The sequence below is a fragment of the Saimiri boliviensis genome, chromosome 5, assembly GCF_048565385.1.
Source record: "Saimiri boliviensis isolate mSaiBol1 chromosome 5, mSaiBol1.pri, whole genome shotgun sequence".
Classification (NCBI taxonomy): Eukaryota; Metazoa; Chordata; class Mammalia; order Primates; family Cebidae; genus Saimiri; species Saimiri boliviensis.
The window spans coordinates 102,665,408-102,680,780 of record NC_133453.1 but is presented as its reverse complement, the minus strand read 5'-3'; the positions used below and the strand labels follow the sequence as shown (position 1 = coordinate 102,680,780).

The window sequence follows — 15,373 nt, the reverse complement described above, 5'->3', positions numbered from 1 at the left end:
TCTCATCGATTGAATGGCAATAATAAATTTGGTGGCCCAACAGTTGATGACAACAGTCCTATAAGATTATACATGTAAAAGAAAACAGTATTCTACAAATATCAGCTATTGATAGTTCAATAGGCAATCTGACATTACCTTTTCTTGGAACTTGATGAACAACTCAGAAACTCATTAATATCAAACCCAATGGTGAGCACTTGGTCTTTATTTATGGCTGTAAGAGAAGTAGTTAAATCAACTCTACGTGAATATCAACTAAGAAAATGCATGTCTGAAATCAACAGTTTTCCTCACTTATACATCACACCCAAATGCCAAACAAAGGTTCTAAGCCCCTTTTGGAAAATACCCTGGTCTCAGAAGTCAATTCTACTTACTTATTACTCAAAAAGTGGGTCTCAAATTTCAGTGTGAATCAAAATCACCGGTAGAGCTTGTTAAAACACAAGTCGCTGGTCCCACCCCCAGAGTGTCTGATGCAGTAGGTCTCAGGTAGGACTCAAGAATATGCATTTCTAACGAGATCCCAAGTGATGCTGATGTTGATGCTACTGGTCTGGGGACCACAACTTTGAGAACAATTTATTTATTTAGAGGAACTCAAAGATTAGAAAGGGACGGAATATTTTTTAAACCGTGATAAAATACACCTAAACAGAAAAGGCAAAATTTTAACCACTTAGAGACAGGTGAGATCTAAGAACAGAAATTGTTATGCCATCAAAAGTGAGTTCAGATAAGGGTTATTAAATGGTATCTATGGATGAACTTCAGGGGCCCTGTGGAAACAACCCAATGCTGGGAAGGGTTCTAGGTGTGCTATGGTTTGGATGTGGTTTGTCCCCACCAAAACTCACGTTGAAATTTAACTGCCACTGTAACACTGTTGAGAGGTTATGGGACCTGTAAGAGGCATTTGGGTCATGAGGGATCTGCCCTCATGAAGGGATTAGTGCAGTCTCCACGGAGCGAGCACATTCCCACTCTAGTGAGACTGGATTAGTTACCATGACAGTGGTTGTTACAAAGTGAGGCTGCCTCTGGTGTTTCATCTATTTGCAGACATTCGTTTCCCCTTTCACTTCTCTGCCATGTTAGGTTGCAGCATGAGGCCCTCACCAGAAGCTGACCAGATGTATCTGCCTAATCTTGAACTTCCCAGTCCCCAGAACCATGAGCTAAACTTTTCTTTATAAATTACACAGTCCAGGGTATCGTATTATAGCAATACGAGAGACTAAGACATGGTGGTAGAAAGAACACTACTGACTGCTCCCATACTCTGGCCTAGGGACAAGAGTGACAGGCCTGACAAACATGGCCCTCAAGCACATTCCCCTCTCCCCTTCCTCCCTTCTTGCAGAGACTCCAGTGACTGACAGCCTCAATGCTATCACAGACCCCACCTTTCTCCTGACTTGACTGGACCAAGAGCAGCCTCCTGATCCATGGCCAATGCTCAGATTCTCTCTCAAGAATTTGAACTAAGAGATACTAGGAAGACAGCCTTTGAACAGTCGGTCCTACACTTGAAAATTCCTAGCATCTTGGTCAGGTACCCACCAGGGCCATGTGCAGGCTGAGATAGCATAGGGGGCTGGCTGGAGAGGGACATAGGACAGCCCTGAGGAGCAGAGATAAGAGACCTTGGAGGGAGAGGTAATGGAAGGAGGCAAAGATGAGTTTCCATGCTTACAACTCACAGCTGAGGTCTGACGATTTTTACGTCCGTAAGAGGCATCCTTGTGTAGAACCTCTCCTTTTTCTTGGGTCAAAGGGGGATGGTTGCAATGGACCATCAGTAGGAAGGCAGAGTACAATAACCTAATCTGGGGCAGGCTCTCAGACTAGTTTTCCTATCGTGCTTCTCCTCCCATTAGAACCCCAGACTTTCAAGACTGCTACCCAGCACACCAGTGCACCAAATGTCACTCAAAAGCTCCCTAGCAGTGGTCCACTCACCTTCGAAAAGGCTGAAAAGCCTGGCTGGGCTCTTCATGGTGGAGGGGCAGCCTGAGAGTTTTAGGTTGAAGATCAAAACTTTCACTTTTGGCTCAATAGTCTGAAAAAGAGAAGGACCAGCAAGTAAACTGAAGCTACCTGGAAAGCATCTTAATAACAGGGACAGAGTTTCAAGATGATAAGCTGTGGCACTTACTCTGGCTTTGGAAATGACTCCTAGCTATCTCAGTTAATTGAAGGAGCTAACTCTGAAGGAGAAAGATCTACAGTTTTCAGTAACATAGTCTACCCTCCCCACCAACCCCCACCTTCACCTCTTCCTTCATCTCAGGCTTACAGGGCACCTCTTAGTGCCAGGCACAGTGTTAGGATCAGGAACAAGGCCACTGCTCACATCTGGAGCCTATGCTACTAAAGCAGCTTAGCTAAGAGGCTACCAATGCCATATCTATGAATTTCTGGGATTTGCTTCAAAATGAAATCGAGTTTGGTTAGTTGGGCATGGTGGTGCATGCCTGTAGTTCCAACTAGTTGGCAGGCTGAGCTAGGAGGATCACTTGAACCCAGGAGTTCAAGGCTGCAATGAGCTATGACTGCACCACTGCACTCCAGCCTGGGTGACAGAGCAAGATCCTATCCCTAAAACCTCCCCCCACTTTTTTTTTTTCAAATTAAAAATCTAGTTTGTGAGAGAGAAGTTATGGGTTAGGTGAAAGAAGATTAGCTATGAGCCAATAGCTCTTGCAGCTGGAGACAGCATCATAGGGGTTCATCATACTTTCTTTCTACTTTTGGATGTTAGATATTTTCCATAACAAAAAGTTACAGGAGCCCAGTGGGTGTGGTGGCTCACACCTGTAATCCCAGCACTTTGGGAGGCTCAGGAGGGTGGATCACCTGAGGTCAGGAGTTCGAGACCAGCCTGACCAACATGGCAAAACCCGATCTCTACTAAAAATACAAAAATTAGCCAGGCTTGGTGGCATACGCCTGTCATCCCAGCTACTTGGGAGCTGAGACAGGAGAATTGCTTGGAGGTAGAGGTTGCAGTGAGCCAAGACTGCATCACCGCACTCCAGCCTAGGCAACAAGAGCAAGAATCCATCTCAAACAAAAAGCAAAAAGAAAAAAAAACTTAAAGGTGCTGTCATTAAGACTAAAGTAAATGTAATTTCTTCTTATTTCTAGCCATTTCAGTATCAAGGAAAACGTCTCAGGGCTGACAGGCTGTATGACTTCACTTTATTTATTTATTTCTGAGATGGAGCCTAGCTCTGTCGCCCAGGCTGGAGTGCAGTGGCACAATCTTGGCTCACTGCAATATCCTCCTCCTGGGTTCAAGTGATTCTCCTGCCTCAACCTCCTGAGTAGCTGGGATTATAGGCACCCACCACTACACCCAGCTAATTTTTGTATTTTTGGTAGAGACAGCGCTTCACTGTGTTGGCCAGGCTGGAGTGCAATGTCCTTTCCTTATAGATGGGGCGTCAAAAGCTTAAGAGGCTGATTGGGTTGCCCACAACCACAGTTAGTGAAGCTGCAACTCCACATGGTCCTCATCCCTCCCTTTCCCCATCAACACAAGAGGAACAAATGACCGAGGGTGGCGTGCTTAGGAAAGCAAGGGTTTTCTCCTTCCTGAAAGATGGATATGCCATGGGGCAGCCGGCAATGGCATACAGGGCGGGAGAGCTAGAGTAGCCTTAGAGGCCCGTGTCCTGCCTTCTGCCAAGTGAACTCCCTGGGTAGCAAAGCTTTTTCTGATAAGTGGATGTGGGACCTCCTCACGTACCTCCTGTAGAACTGAGATCCCAGGGATGTGTTGTGGCTGTTCATTGATGTGCCGGGCTCGAGGCTGTCCTCAGGCCGCTGGACAACTGTGTGCCATTGGGGAGCGGCTGCTGAAAGCCCCTGGGAGCAGGTGCCTGCCCCTCACTGCCCTGCTTTTGCCCTCTTCCCTCGCAGCCCACAGGAAGCAGCCTCTTTAAGAGGAGGGTGGGGTTTGGGGACAAGGAGGGGACACTGGAAAGGTGGGCAACACGATTCAGGCTCCTGTGGACACAACTTAGCTCCTATCCTCAGGGCAAGCTCAGCTGTTCTTCCTGTACTGGGTGTGATAAATGTGCATGGAAATGCTACTAGGCATGTGAACACAATCCCAGGAAGGAACAGTGTCCTCTCTGGTTCAGCTGTTGTCAGCTATCATTCCGAATCTTTGAGGCTAATTCTGAGGGGCCAACCCTACCCAAGGAAGTAAAAGGAGAGAACCATTGTAGAGCGCTTAAAATGGCTGCTAAGTTTGTGCAGGGAGAGTTTCACTATTTGGCTGGCCAGCTACAGACTGAAGTTTCAGTGTTTTACCCAGACACTGGTAGAAGTGTTTTGAAAATGCGGTAGCCGGGTGCAGTGGCTCATGCCTACAATTCCAGCACTTTAGGAGGCTGAGACAGGCAGATCACTTGAGGTCAGGAGTTCAAAGACCAGCCTAGCCAACATGGTGAAACCCCGTATCTACTAAAAATACAAAAAAAAAAGCTGAGCGTGGTGGTGCATGTTCTGTAATCCCAGCTACTTGGGAGCCTGAGGCAGAACAATCACTTGAACCCCGGAGGTGCAGGTTGTAGTGAGCAGAGATCACACCACTGCACTCCACCCTGGTGACAGAGCGAGACAATGTCTCAAAAAAAAAAAAAAAAAAAGTTATGTTAGAACGAGGGAAGACTGAAAATCATATCTTCAAGTACCAGCCGTGCCAATGTTCCTACTGACTGCCTGTCAGAGGCACGCCACCTCTGCACAATGGAGATGGTTTTAAAATGGCATCTGTGTCCAAACCCATTAGCCTAGCAACAAGCTCTGGTTGAATTCCAAGAGGAGGACAAAAGGTAGCTATCATCACCACAGGCACAACAGACCTTGAAGACACTAGAATGCTACGTAAGGTCCAGAAACCTTGTCAGCCAGCCCACAAACACAGGCTCTGGGTCGCAACTAAGTTTAGGTTCAGGTGAGGCGTTCACAAAAACAACTGAAATTGATCATTTGTGTTTAAGAAAATACCACCCTCATTATCGTGTTCCCAACCCTTGGACTTGTTTTTCTTTTTCTGAGACGAGTCTCTCTCTGTCCCTTGGGGTGTAGTGCAGCGGTACCATCTCGGCTTACTGCAACCTCTGCCTACTGGGTTCAACCAATTGTGCCTCAGCCTCCCAAGGAGCTGGGATTACTGGTGCGTGCCACTAAACTCAGTTAATTTTTGTGTTTCTAGTAGAGACTGGGTTTCGCCATATTGGGCAGGCTGGTCTTGAACTCCTGGCTTCAAGGGATCTGCCAACCTCGACCTCCCAAAGTGCTGGGATTACAGGCATGAGACTTACTTTTCTTTTGAAGAGACAGAGTGGTGTCTTAGAATGAGAAAACTCTGGTTCAAATCCCAACCCGGGTGCTCACCACCTTGGTTAAATTGTTTAAATCTTAGAATGTGTCTTGAGGGGTTGAGATGATGTGAGGATGAAGTGCCTTCCAGGTGTCTGGAATAAGTAAGCACTAAAATTATACCACTGTTACTCAGATGTCTCGTGGCTGCATCTATTGCCTTTGATTAGATCAGCAGTCCCCAACATTCTTGGCACCAGGGACTGGTTTTGTGGAAGACAATTTTTCCACAGACTGGGGGAGGTGGAGATGCGCGGGGAATGACTTTGGGATGAAATTGTTCCACTTCAGATTATCAGGCATTAGCAGTACTGGGTACGGGAGGGAGTCCTGAGCTTATTGGAAGGTCCAGACAGCTGGGATCTGATTTAGTAGATCTGGGTGTGAAGTGTTTGTTTTTTTAAAAATGTGTTAAAATAGAGATAAAGAAAACATTTACGGGCCAGGTGTGGTGGCTCATGCCTGAAATCCCAGCACTTTGGGAGGTCGAGGCAGGTGGATCACTTTAGGTCAGGAGTTTGAGACCAGTCCGACCAACATGGTGAAATCTACCAAAAATACAAAAATTAGTCAGGTGTGGTAGTGTGTCCCTGTAGTCCCAGCTACTGGAGAGGGTGAGGGTGAGGCAGGAGAATCGCTTGAACCTGGGAGGCAAAGGTGCAGTGAGCCAAGATCGCCCCACTGCACTCCAGCCTGAGCCACCAGGCAAAACTCCATCTCAAAAATAATAATTATAAAAAAATGTACCATTGTAACCATTAAATATATAGTTCAGTGGCATTAAGTATATTCACATTGTTGTGCAAGCATCACCCACATTGATGAACTACCTTTTTAAAACTCAGAATGACCCTAGAATCTTGAGATTCTAGGTAGATTTCTACACAAGAAAGGAGAGGATCTATGTAAATATTTACCTGAATAAGCCAACCCTCATATCCTTTCTAGGAAAGACTGCCTAACAACCAACGTTCTCTAGGAACGCTTGCAATGGAAATCTCCTGAGACGCAACTCAGCAGGTCTCTGACTGTTGATGGAAGTTCAGTTTATGAAGTAGCCAAACCATCAAATGTCTAATCTGCTCTCAGAAACCTTTGCTGCATTCATCATCAATGTGGAAAAGGGCTCAAATTACCTGCAATTTACTCAGCTTCTGCCGCAGACTTGCCTCATTTTGGCATTCATAAGACAAATCAAGAGAGAGGAAATCAACCGCATCCTGGAAATAGTAAATAAGGTCATTAGCGCGTGAGCAGTGCCAAGACGAAGAACCTCTCAGAAGTATGCTTTTTAAAATTTCTCACCTTATCACTAAACTGAATATTCCAAAGCAGGATTTTCCAAAGGAAAGGGTAGAGATGGAATGAGAAAATGTGCGTGTGTTGGGGGGAAGTGCCTGTGCCTTTGTGTTCTTGGGAATGCATCACCTATGTGCTCATCCATGTGCCTCTGTGCTCAGCACACAGAAAGCACGCAGTGTTGATGACTAAATGAATGCGTAAATGAGTATGTATGCCAAAAATGACCCTCACACTTAGCCAGAATGGGGGCGGTAGAGCCTGCAGCCACCCATGGCTCCAGTCACCCCTGTGAATCCTACTGGGTTTTCGGTTTTAACTTCAGGCCACCATTTGAAGCCCACCCCCCGTTATGTCTAGCTGGGCCAAAAGCTAGTGCCTGTGGAGGATGCTCTGAGGGTATCCTCTTTAGCTGAGCACAACCCTCATGGTCCTGGTGGTTGACATTCCCATCCACACTTCCAATAAGGATGTCCCCTCTACCCTGTCTCTGGCCTACATGTGCTCAAAGAACTTCAGATTCACAGAATTTACACAGGGAGACACCACCATGCCACCACTCCCATCGCCCTGGCTCCCCTCCACGAGCCGGGTTGACTGTACCTGTCTACTCTTGGCATGATTAGATCATTACCTGTCTTCTCCCTCCCACAGATCATCTCCTTCAAGACAAGGACTACGGTTAACGGCAACGGGTTAGAACCAAGTGCTCTGTGCACCTTAATGCCTAGTGTCCCATTATTGGAAAGCTAAGCATGTGGGAATTATTTATATCCTATTGCTCAAGGTCATCGCTAAGGTCTGATTGCAAAAATTCAAAAAACTGCAACCTCAGGCATAAATGGGTTAATTAAGTGGTTCACCACTAGCTCCCTGTTGCTTTCTCAGTCAAGTTGTCATCAGTGTTTACTAAAGACCACGCTGGTAAGTATCACTCCAGTGTTTCCTGCCCACCCTCGTTTTGTGTCTGTCAATTCTGCACAACACATAGTCACTGAGTTCCTACCTCTGAAAGTCACACTGTGCTGGGATGGTGGGTATGGGTTCACATTTAGAGATAAATAATATCCACAGAGGTTTATACCTTTAATACGGAGGGTAAGCAAATGCACCAATCACACGAGAAGGCAGAAAGTTGGAAGTGCTATAAGAAGCCCACACCAATGGTTCTCATGCCTTGCTGGGGATTAGACTCACCTGGGGACTTGGGACTTGTTCAGGCCCAGGTGGGTCCCACCACATTAAGCCTTGGTCTCCATGTTCTCTCCTAGCTCTTGAGGTGGTTCTGATGCCTACACGAGCTTGGGAACCACTGGTCTAAAGCAATGGCTTAGGGTCCGGGTCGGGGGAGAGAGCACATCAGGGTGAGCAAGGGAGTGTCACTGAGCCAGGCCTCTGCTGGACAGCACAGTCACGTGGACATTGACATTGGAGAGAATTTTGCTGGAAGGAGATTTGAGGAAGGCAGGAAGACAGGAAGGACATCCAGTAGGGGATGCAGGAGAGTAGGAAGGAAGCACAGCACACACACCAGCAGAATGGGAGGTGAGTCCAGAGACATCCACACATTCACGCACTGGAGGGTCCTGTGAGATTCATCCCACTCTGGAGTACGGCTTCCCAGCAGGGAACTTGTCAAAACCGTGCTTTTGGAAGATTACCCAGAAGCGTTGCACAGCATGGACTGGGGCAGAGACACCAGTACAAAGGCTATTTCTTGACAAGCGTTTTTCTGATCAGCACTTTGGTCTCCTGTGTTCTAACTAATAGCAGTTATCACCCTCTGTAGACCAATTTAGATGCCATTCTGGCCATGCAATCAGTCTGGGAGTTGTCCCTCCAGAACCTTATCAGGTCTTGGTTCTACTGTGTTTGAACTGGAAAATTTAAAGACTAGACCCTGACTCCTCGGGCCCTCATCACTGCATAGACATCAATGAGCAGCATGGCATCTCTACAGCACTGGAGCAATGCCACAGAACTATGGACACCAGCGGTGTTCCCGTGGCTTCCAGACTTCCCAACAGCCCAAGGGGGCCCAAAGCTGTTTACTTCTCAGATTATTTTAATTTTTTCTTTAAAAATTATATTAAAGTTTGGGCACGGTGGCTCATGCCTACAATTCCAGCACTTCAGGAGGCCGAGGCAGCTGGATCACCTGAGGTCAGGAGTTCGAGACCAGCCTGATCAACATGGTGAAACTCTGTCTCTTCTAAAAATACAAATTAGCCGGACGTGGGAGTGCACACCTGTAATTCCAGCTACTTGGGAGGCTAAGGCAGGAAAATTGCTTGAATCCAGAAGACAGAGGCTGCAGTGAGCTGAGATTGCCCCACTGCACTCCAACCTAAGTAACAAGAGCGAAATTCCATCTCAAAAACAATAAAAATAAAAAATATAAATTATAGCTAAAAAGTGATGGTTGGCTGGGCGTGGTGGCTTATGCCTATAATCCTGACCCTTTGGGAGGCTGAAGTGGGAGGACTGCTCAAGGCCAGGAGTTGGAAGTTGATGCCGCAGTAAGCCGTGACCATGCCACTACACTCCAGCCTGGGTGACAGAGCAAGGCCACAAGACCCTGTCTCTTAAAAAAAAAACAATAAAAACAAAAAATAAAAAGTGATAGAGGATGCATGCCTTTTTTTTTTTTTTGAGACAGGGTCTTGCTCTGTCACCCAGGCTGGAGTGCAGTGGCATGATCACAGTTCACTGCAGCCTTGACCTCCAGGGCTCAAGAGATCCTTTCACCTCAGCCTCCCAAGTAGCTGGGACTACAGGGATGTATCATCATGCCTTCCTAATTTTTGTATTTTTTAGTAGAGATGGAGTTTTGACATGTTGCCCAGGCTGGTCTCGAACTCTGGGCTCAAACAAAAAGTGCTGGGATTACAGCTGTGAGCCACCATGTTCACCCAGGTGCACATTTTTCAAAAACCCCTTTACCCTAGTACTTGTTTTGCCATTTTCTTCTCTTCTCTGGTAAGCTATTTTGGACTCAAAAATCAGAGCAAGTAGAGGCATGTGGCTCCTTCCTGCAGCGAAGCTGACACTTGACCAAGCATGAGCTGTGGCTTCAAGATTTTGTTTTTAAGGTAATTGTGAATCTGGAGAATGTACACCACTCATTCTGAAGCATTTACAGAAATGTTAAACCAACAGACCAGAGCTTCTCTTGTTTTTAAAAAATTAAAATCAAACTCTCCTCAGATGTTTTAAGTATTTTTGGGCTGCTGTCACCTGGGCAAGTGCAGATATGGGCGGTTCTAGCAGAAGCTCCGGGATATCTTCAGCTCGTAGAACAACAGAGAGCTTTCCACCTGAAACCAACCAGAGACATGAAGAGCAGGTGAGCAAGGGCAAGAGGATCTGACTGTGGAAGCCACTAGGGGATTCATTTCCTATTGACCTGAAGAAATCCACATGACTTTACTATAGCTAAAAGATTTTAGAAGACAAGGTGGCTTTAAAAAATTATGTTTCTAGGCTGGGCATGGTGGCTTACGCCTGTAATCCCAGCACTTTGGGAGGCTGAGGTGGGTGGATCACAAGGTCAAGAGATCAAGACCATCCTGGCCAACATAGTGAAACTCTGTCTCTACTAAAATACAAAAATCAGCTGGGCATGGTGGCGTGTGCCTGTAGTCCGAGCTACTCGGGAGGCTGAGGCAGGAGAATTGCTTGAAGCCGGGAGGCAGAGGAGGTTGCAGTGAACAAAGTTCACGCCACTGCACTCCAGCCTGGTGCCTGGTGAAAGAGTGAGACTCTGTCTCCAAAAAATAATAATGTTCCTTTAGAGAATGTTTTGTGAAAATCAGGACTATGAAAGCAGAGTACTTGGAAAGTTGGCCAGGAGATAACTCCTTCCTACTTTTTTTTTTGAGGCAGGGTCTTGCTGTCCACCCAGGCTGGAGTGCAATGGAGCAATCTAGGCTCATTGCAGTCTCTGCCTTTCAAGCTAAAGTGATCCTCTCACCTCAGCCTCCTGAGTACCTGGGACTACAGGCAGGTGCTACCATGCTTGGCTAATTTTATATTTTTTTATAGAGATACGGTATCATTATACTGTCCAGGTTAATCTCAAACTCCCAGGCTCAAGCACTTCTCCTGCCTTGGCCTCCCAAAGTGCTGGGATTACAGGCGTGAGCCACTGTGCCCATTCCTGAACTTCTTTTTAAAGTCAGAGTGCTCTCAGGAAACTGCTATTCCCTGATCCTTATTTATGGGAAAACATCAGTATAGCCCCTGAACATTGAGGGGGGATAGAAGGAAATATAAGCATGTGGGGCTTATACCACATGCTTTGACACTGCTTTGATGTTGGATGACCTAACAGTGGTTCTCAAACTGTTGTGTGCATCATAATCACCTCCTGAGACTGTTAAAATGCCAATTTCAGGCCAGGCGCGGTGGCCTACACCAGCACTCTGGGAGGCTGAGCTGGGTGAATTGCTTGAGGTTAGGAGTTCAAGACCAGCCTGGCCAACACAGCGAAACCCCGTCTCTACTAAAATACAAAAATTAGCTCAGTGTGGTGGTGTGCACCTGTAATCCCAGCTACTTGGGAGGCTGAGGCAGGAGAATTGCTTGAATTCAGGAGGCAGAGGTTGCAGTGAGACTAGATTGCACCACTGCACTCCAGCCTGGGCGACAGAGTGAGACTCTTGTCTCAAAAAGGAAAAAAAAAAAAAATGCCGATTTCAGGCCCTGACCTCAGAGTTCTGAGTCAGCAGAGTAGAGCAGACCCAGGCGTATGCATTTTAACACACTTCTTGAGTGATTCCGATATAATGGTCCTCAGATCGTAATTTGAGAAACACTGCCATGGCGCTGGGATGGCTCAGCCGTTCTGTGTTGCTATCCAATGGACATAAATGTTCAACCCACATTAGATGTTCCTTGAGGAGCAAAACTTAAACATTTATTTAAACCCTCCAAGTATCAAGCTTAGGACTGGGTGCATAGAAAGTGCTCAGACCTGTGATTTGGAAACACGAAACAAAAATGGAGTAAAACTGGAGTTTCAGATTTTAACAATAGGACTATTGGCTGTTGTCTCGATTTCATCCAAATTCTCTACAGGAGGAAGATATATCCCTGCCCAATGAAACTACCACCAACAACCATTAACAACTAAAACAGTGATTATTTTGATAAGCATAATTAAACTTTGAAATTCTTCTGAGCATAGAATATCATTCAGAGACATTAGGTTCTCACTGTGTTAAGATAACGTTGTTTCCCAGTTATTTAATGATTGTGCCCCATGGATCCATTTCATCTTCCACAGATTTCCAGACTTCAGACCATCACCACATCTGCAGACTAAACAGCTAATTTTTAGCGTCTCTATACATTTGCCTATTGGGGATATTTATTGTAAATGGAGAAATATGTGATTGTGACTGGCTGCTTTCACTAGCATGTTTTCAAGGTTCATCTACGTTACAGCATATATAAGAACTTCTTTCTGGCCAGGCACAGTGGCTCACACCTGTAATCCCAGCACTTTGGGAGGTTGAGGCAGGAGGATCACTTGAGGTCAGGAGTTTGAGACCAGCCTGACCAACATGGTAAAACCCCGTCTCTACCAAAAACACAAAAAAATTAGCCAGGTGTGGTGGCACACGCCTGCAGTGCCAGCTACTTGGGAGGCTGAGGCAGGAGAAGTGATTTAACTCAGGAGGCAGAGGTTGCAGTGAGCCAAGATCATGCCTCTGCATTCCAGCTTGGGCAACAGAGTGAGACAGTGTCTCAAAACAACAACAACAACAACAAAACCTCACAACATCTATTTATGGCTGAATAATATTCCATTGCATGGATATATTAATATTACATTTTCTTTATCCATCAGCTGATGGACATTAGGGTGTTTCCACTTTTGGTTTTTAGGAGTAACACTGCTATGAATGTTTGTCTACACATTTTTATCTGGACATTTATTCATTTCACTTGGATGTATATCTAGAAGAGGAATTGTTAAGCCACATGTTAACTCTAAAGTTTAACTTTTTGAGGATGTGCTGGACTGTTTTCCAAAGCGGCTGCACTGTTGTTCATGGCCCTAGCAGCGTCTGCAGGTTCCATTCACTCCACAGCGTCACCAGCACCGTTACTGTTTGTCTTTTTAATTACAGCCCTCCTCATTGGTATAAAATGGTATTCTGTTATATTTAATTGCTCACATTGAGTAGTTGGTTCATTGGAATTTCTTTTGTTTTTTTTTTGACAGAGTCTCGCTCTATCACCCAGGCTGGAGTGCAGTGGCATGATTTTGTCTCACTGCAACCTCCGCCTCCAGGGTTCAAGCAATTATCATGCCTCAGCCTCCCGAGTAGCTAGGATTACAGGTGCGCACTGCCATGCCCAGCAAATTTTACTAGAGACGGTGTTTTATCATGACGGTCAGGCTGGTCTCCAACTTCTGACCTGATGATCCAGCCACCTCAGCCTCCCAAAGTGCTGGGATTACAAGTGTGAACCACTGAGCCCAGCCACTGGCATTTCTTATTTTATTTTATTTTATTTTTTACTTTCAACTAACCTATGAAATATGACATTTTTGGTGTATCTTAAATAATATATTTTTAAAAGAACAGTAAGTCTATAGGATTGGACTTCAAAGTAAAATGAGAATGAGGGAGAAAGAGAAAAGAAAAACCACTTTTTAGAATAGTAAGGAGACTGAAAAAGAGAATTTATTCAGTGTCTTACATGATACTGGGGACAGATACTTGGGGAAACACAAAACGAAGGGTAGGAGAAATAAGCAGAAGAGAAGAAGGAAGATAGGAGTTTAAAAAGAAAGTCTTTAATCACTTGATAGAAAGTAAAAATAAAATATGGAAAACATTTAAATAAACATGTAAATATAGTTTTATAATTTAAAAAGTTTTATGGACTCTACCCTCAAAAATAAGATTTTTCTTTATTTGGCATGATATTGTCTTTCCTTGTTTCTTGTTATTACAGTACTATTATTTTTTTCAGTCCTGCTGCTTCTGTAGTCTTTCATCCTTTTTTCTTTTTTTTTTTTTTTTGAGACAGGGTGTGGCTCTGTCACCTAGGCTGAAGTAGTGGTGTGACCTTGGCTCATTGCAGCCTCTGCTGACTGGGTTCAAGCAATTCTCCCACCTCAGCCTCCCTTGAAGCTGGGATTACACACACACCCCACCATGGTTGGCTAATTTTTGTGATTTTTTTTTTTTTTTTTTTTGCAGGGGGTAGAGATGGGGTTTTGCCATGTTGGTCAGGCTAGTCTTGAACTCATGAGCTCAATCTGCCCACCTTGGCCTCTCAAAGCCCTAGGGTTACAGACAGGAGTCACTGTGCCTGGCCTCATTCTTTCAAAGTTGCTTTTACCCAGAGCTTCTTCAGTAGGATTGAAGCCAACACACATCTCTGTTTATTTGCTGATCTGCCTCAAGAGCGCAGTGGTTCTTAATGGTGCTCCTAGGTTCAGGAAACTGTCTGCCTGTCCAGAGCTCTGCTTTCCCTCAGCCTGGGCCCCTTCCCTCCACATCTGGAGCCCTTTTCCTCCCTGCATTCCCAACTGCTCATATGGTGGCTCAGGAACAGCCTTCCTGGCAACTCTGTCTAAAACACTCCAAGCCACCCTCACACTTTCTTCCCTTACCCTGCCTTAAAAAAAATAATCTTGGTAAAATACACATAACAGCAAAATTACTATCTTAACTATTTTTAAGTGTACAGTTCAGTATTAAGTATATTCACATCATTGTACAACCAATCTCCAGAATTTTTTCATCTTCAGAACAGAAACTCTACCCCCATTAAATGGCTCACCATCTCTCCCTTACCCCAGTCCCTGGCCTCTGCCATTCTTCTTCCTGTCTACATGAATCTGACTGCTCTAGGTTCCTTCTATACATGGAATCATAAAGCGTTTGTTGTTTTGTGTCTGGCTTATTTCACATAGCATAATGTCCTGAAGGTTCATCCATGTTGTAGCATGTGACAAGACTTCCCTTTTTAATGAAGGCGGAGTAATATTCCAATTTATGTCTATGCCACATCTTGTTTATCCATTCATTCATCAGTGGATATCTGGGCTGTGTCTACCTTTTGGCTATTGTGAATAAGGCTGCTATGATGTCCTCCTTTATTTTTTAAGATAGAAAAAAAATGTTTAAGGCTGGGCGTAGTGGCTCACGCCTGTAATCCCAGCACTTTGGGAGGCTGAGGTGGGCAAATCATCTGAGGTCAGGAGTTCGAGTCCAGCCTGGCCAACATGGTGAAACTCTGTCTCTATTATTAACACAATAATTAGCTGGGTGTGGTGGTATGTGTCTGTAATCCCAGCTACTAGGAAGGCTGAGGCAGGAGAACCGCTTGAACCAGAGAGGCAGAGATTGCAGTGAGCCGAGATCGTGCCACTGAACTCTAACTTGGGCAACAGAATGAGACTCCATCTCAATAAATAAATAAATAAATAAATAAATAAAAGAATACATGCAAATTAACAACAGACGGAAATAAGTTTTCAACTGTCAAATTAGTAATAAAATACAGCATTTGAAACTAACAGAATGAGGTCAGAGAGTAATTTCGTAACTTCAATAAATGATTACAATTTCTCTGGAAAATAATTTAGTACCATGCTTTAAAATCTTAAAGAATGCAGATCTTTTCACCTAGCAGTTTCAATTCTAAG

At 45.0% G+C, this 15,373-nt stretch overlaps 1 protein-coding gene across 2 annotated transcripts in view; it reads right to left on the bottom strand.

The window, feature by feature from the left end:
• Positions 1 to 15,373, bottom strand: part of LCT (lactase) — a 66,209-nt gene that overhangs the window by 47,703 nt on the left and 3,133 nt on the right. For both annotated transcript variants that reach the window (XM_003922008.4, XM_074399742.1), the window contains exons 2-5: positions 9,937 to 10,016; positions 6,537 to 6,620; positions 1,966 to 2,065; positions 139 to 217 (exon numbers count right to left, since the gene is read on the bottom strand). In XM_003922008.4, coding sequence (XP_003922057.2) covers positions 139 to 217; positions 1,966 to 2,065; positions 6,537 to 6,620; positions 9,937 to 10,016 — 343 coding nt within the window. The remainder of the gene's footprint in view (positions 1 to 138; positions 218 to 1,965; positions 2,066 to 6,536; positions 6,621 to 9,936; positions 10,017 to 15,373) is intronic.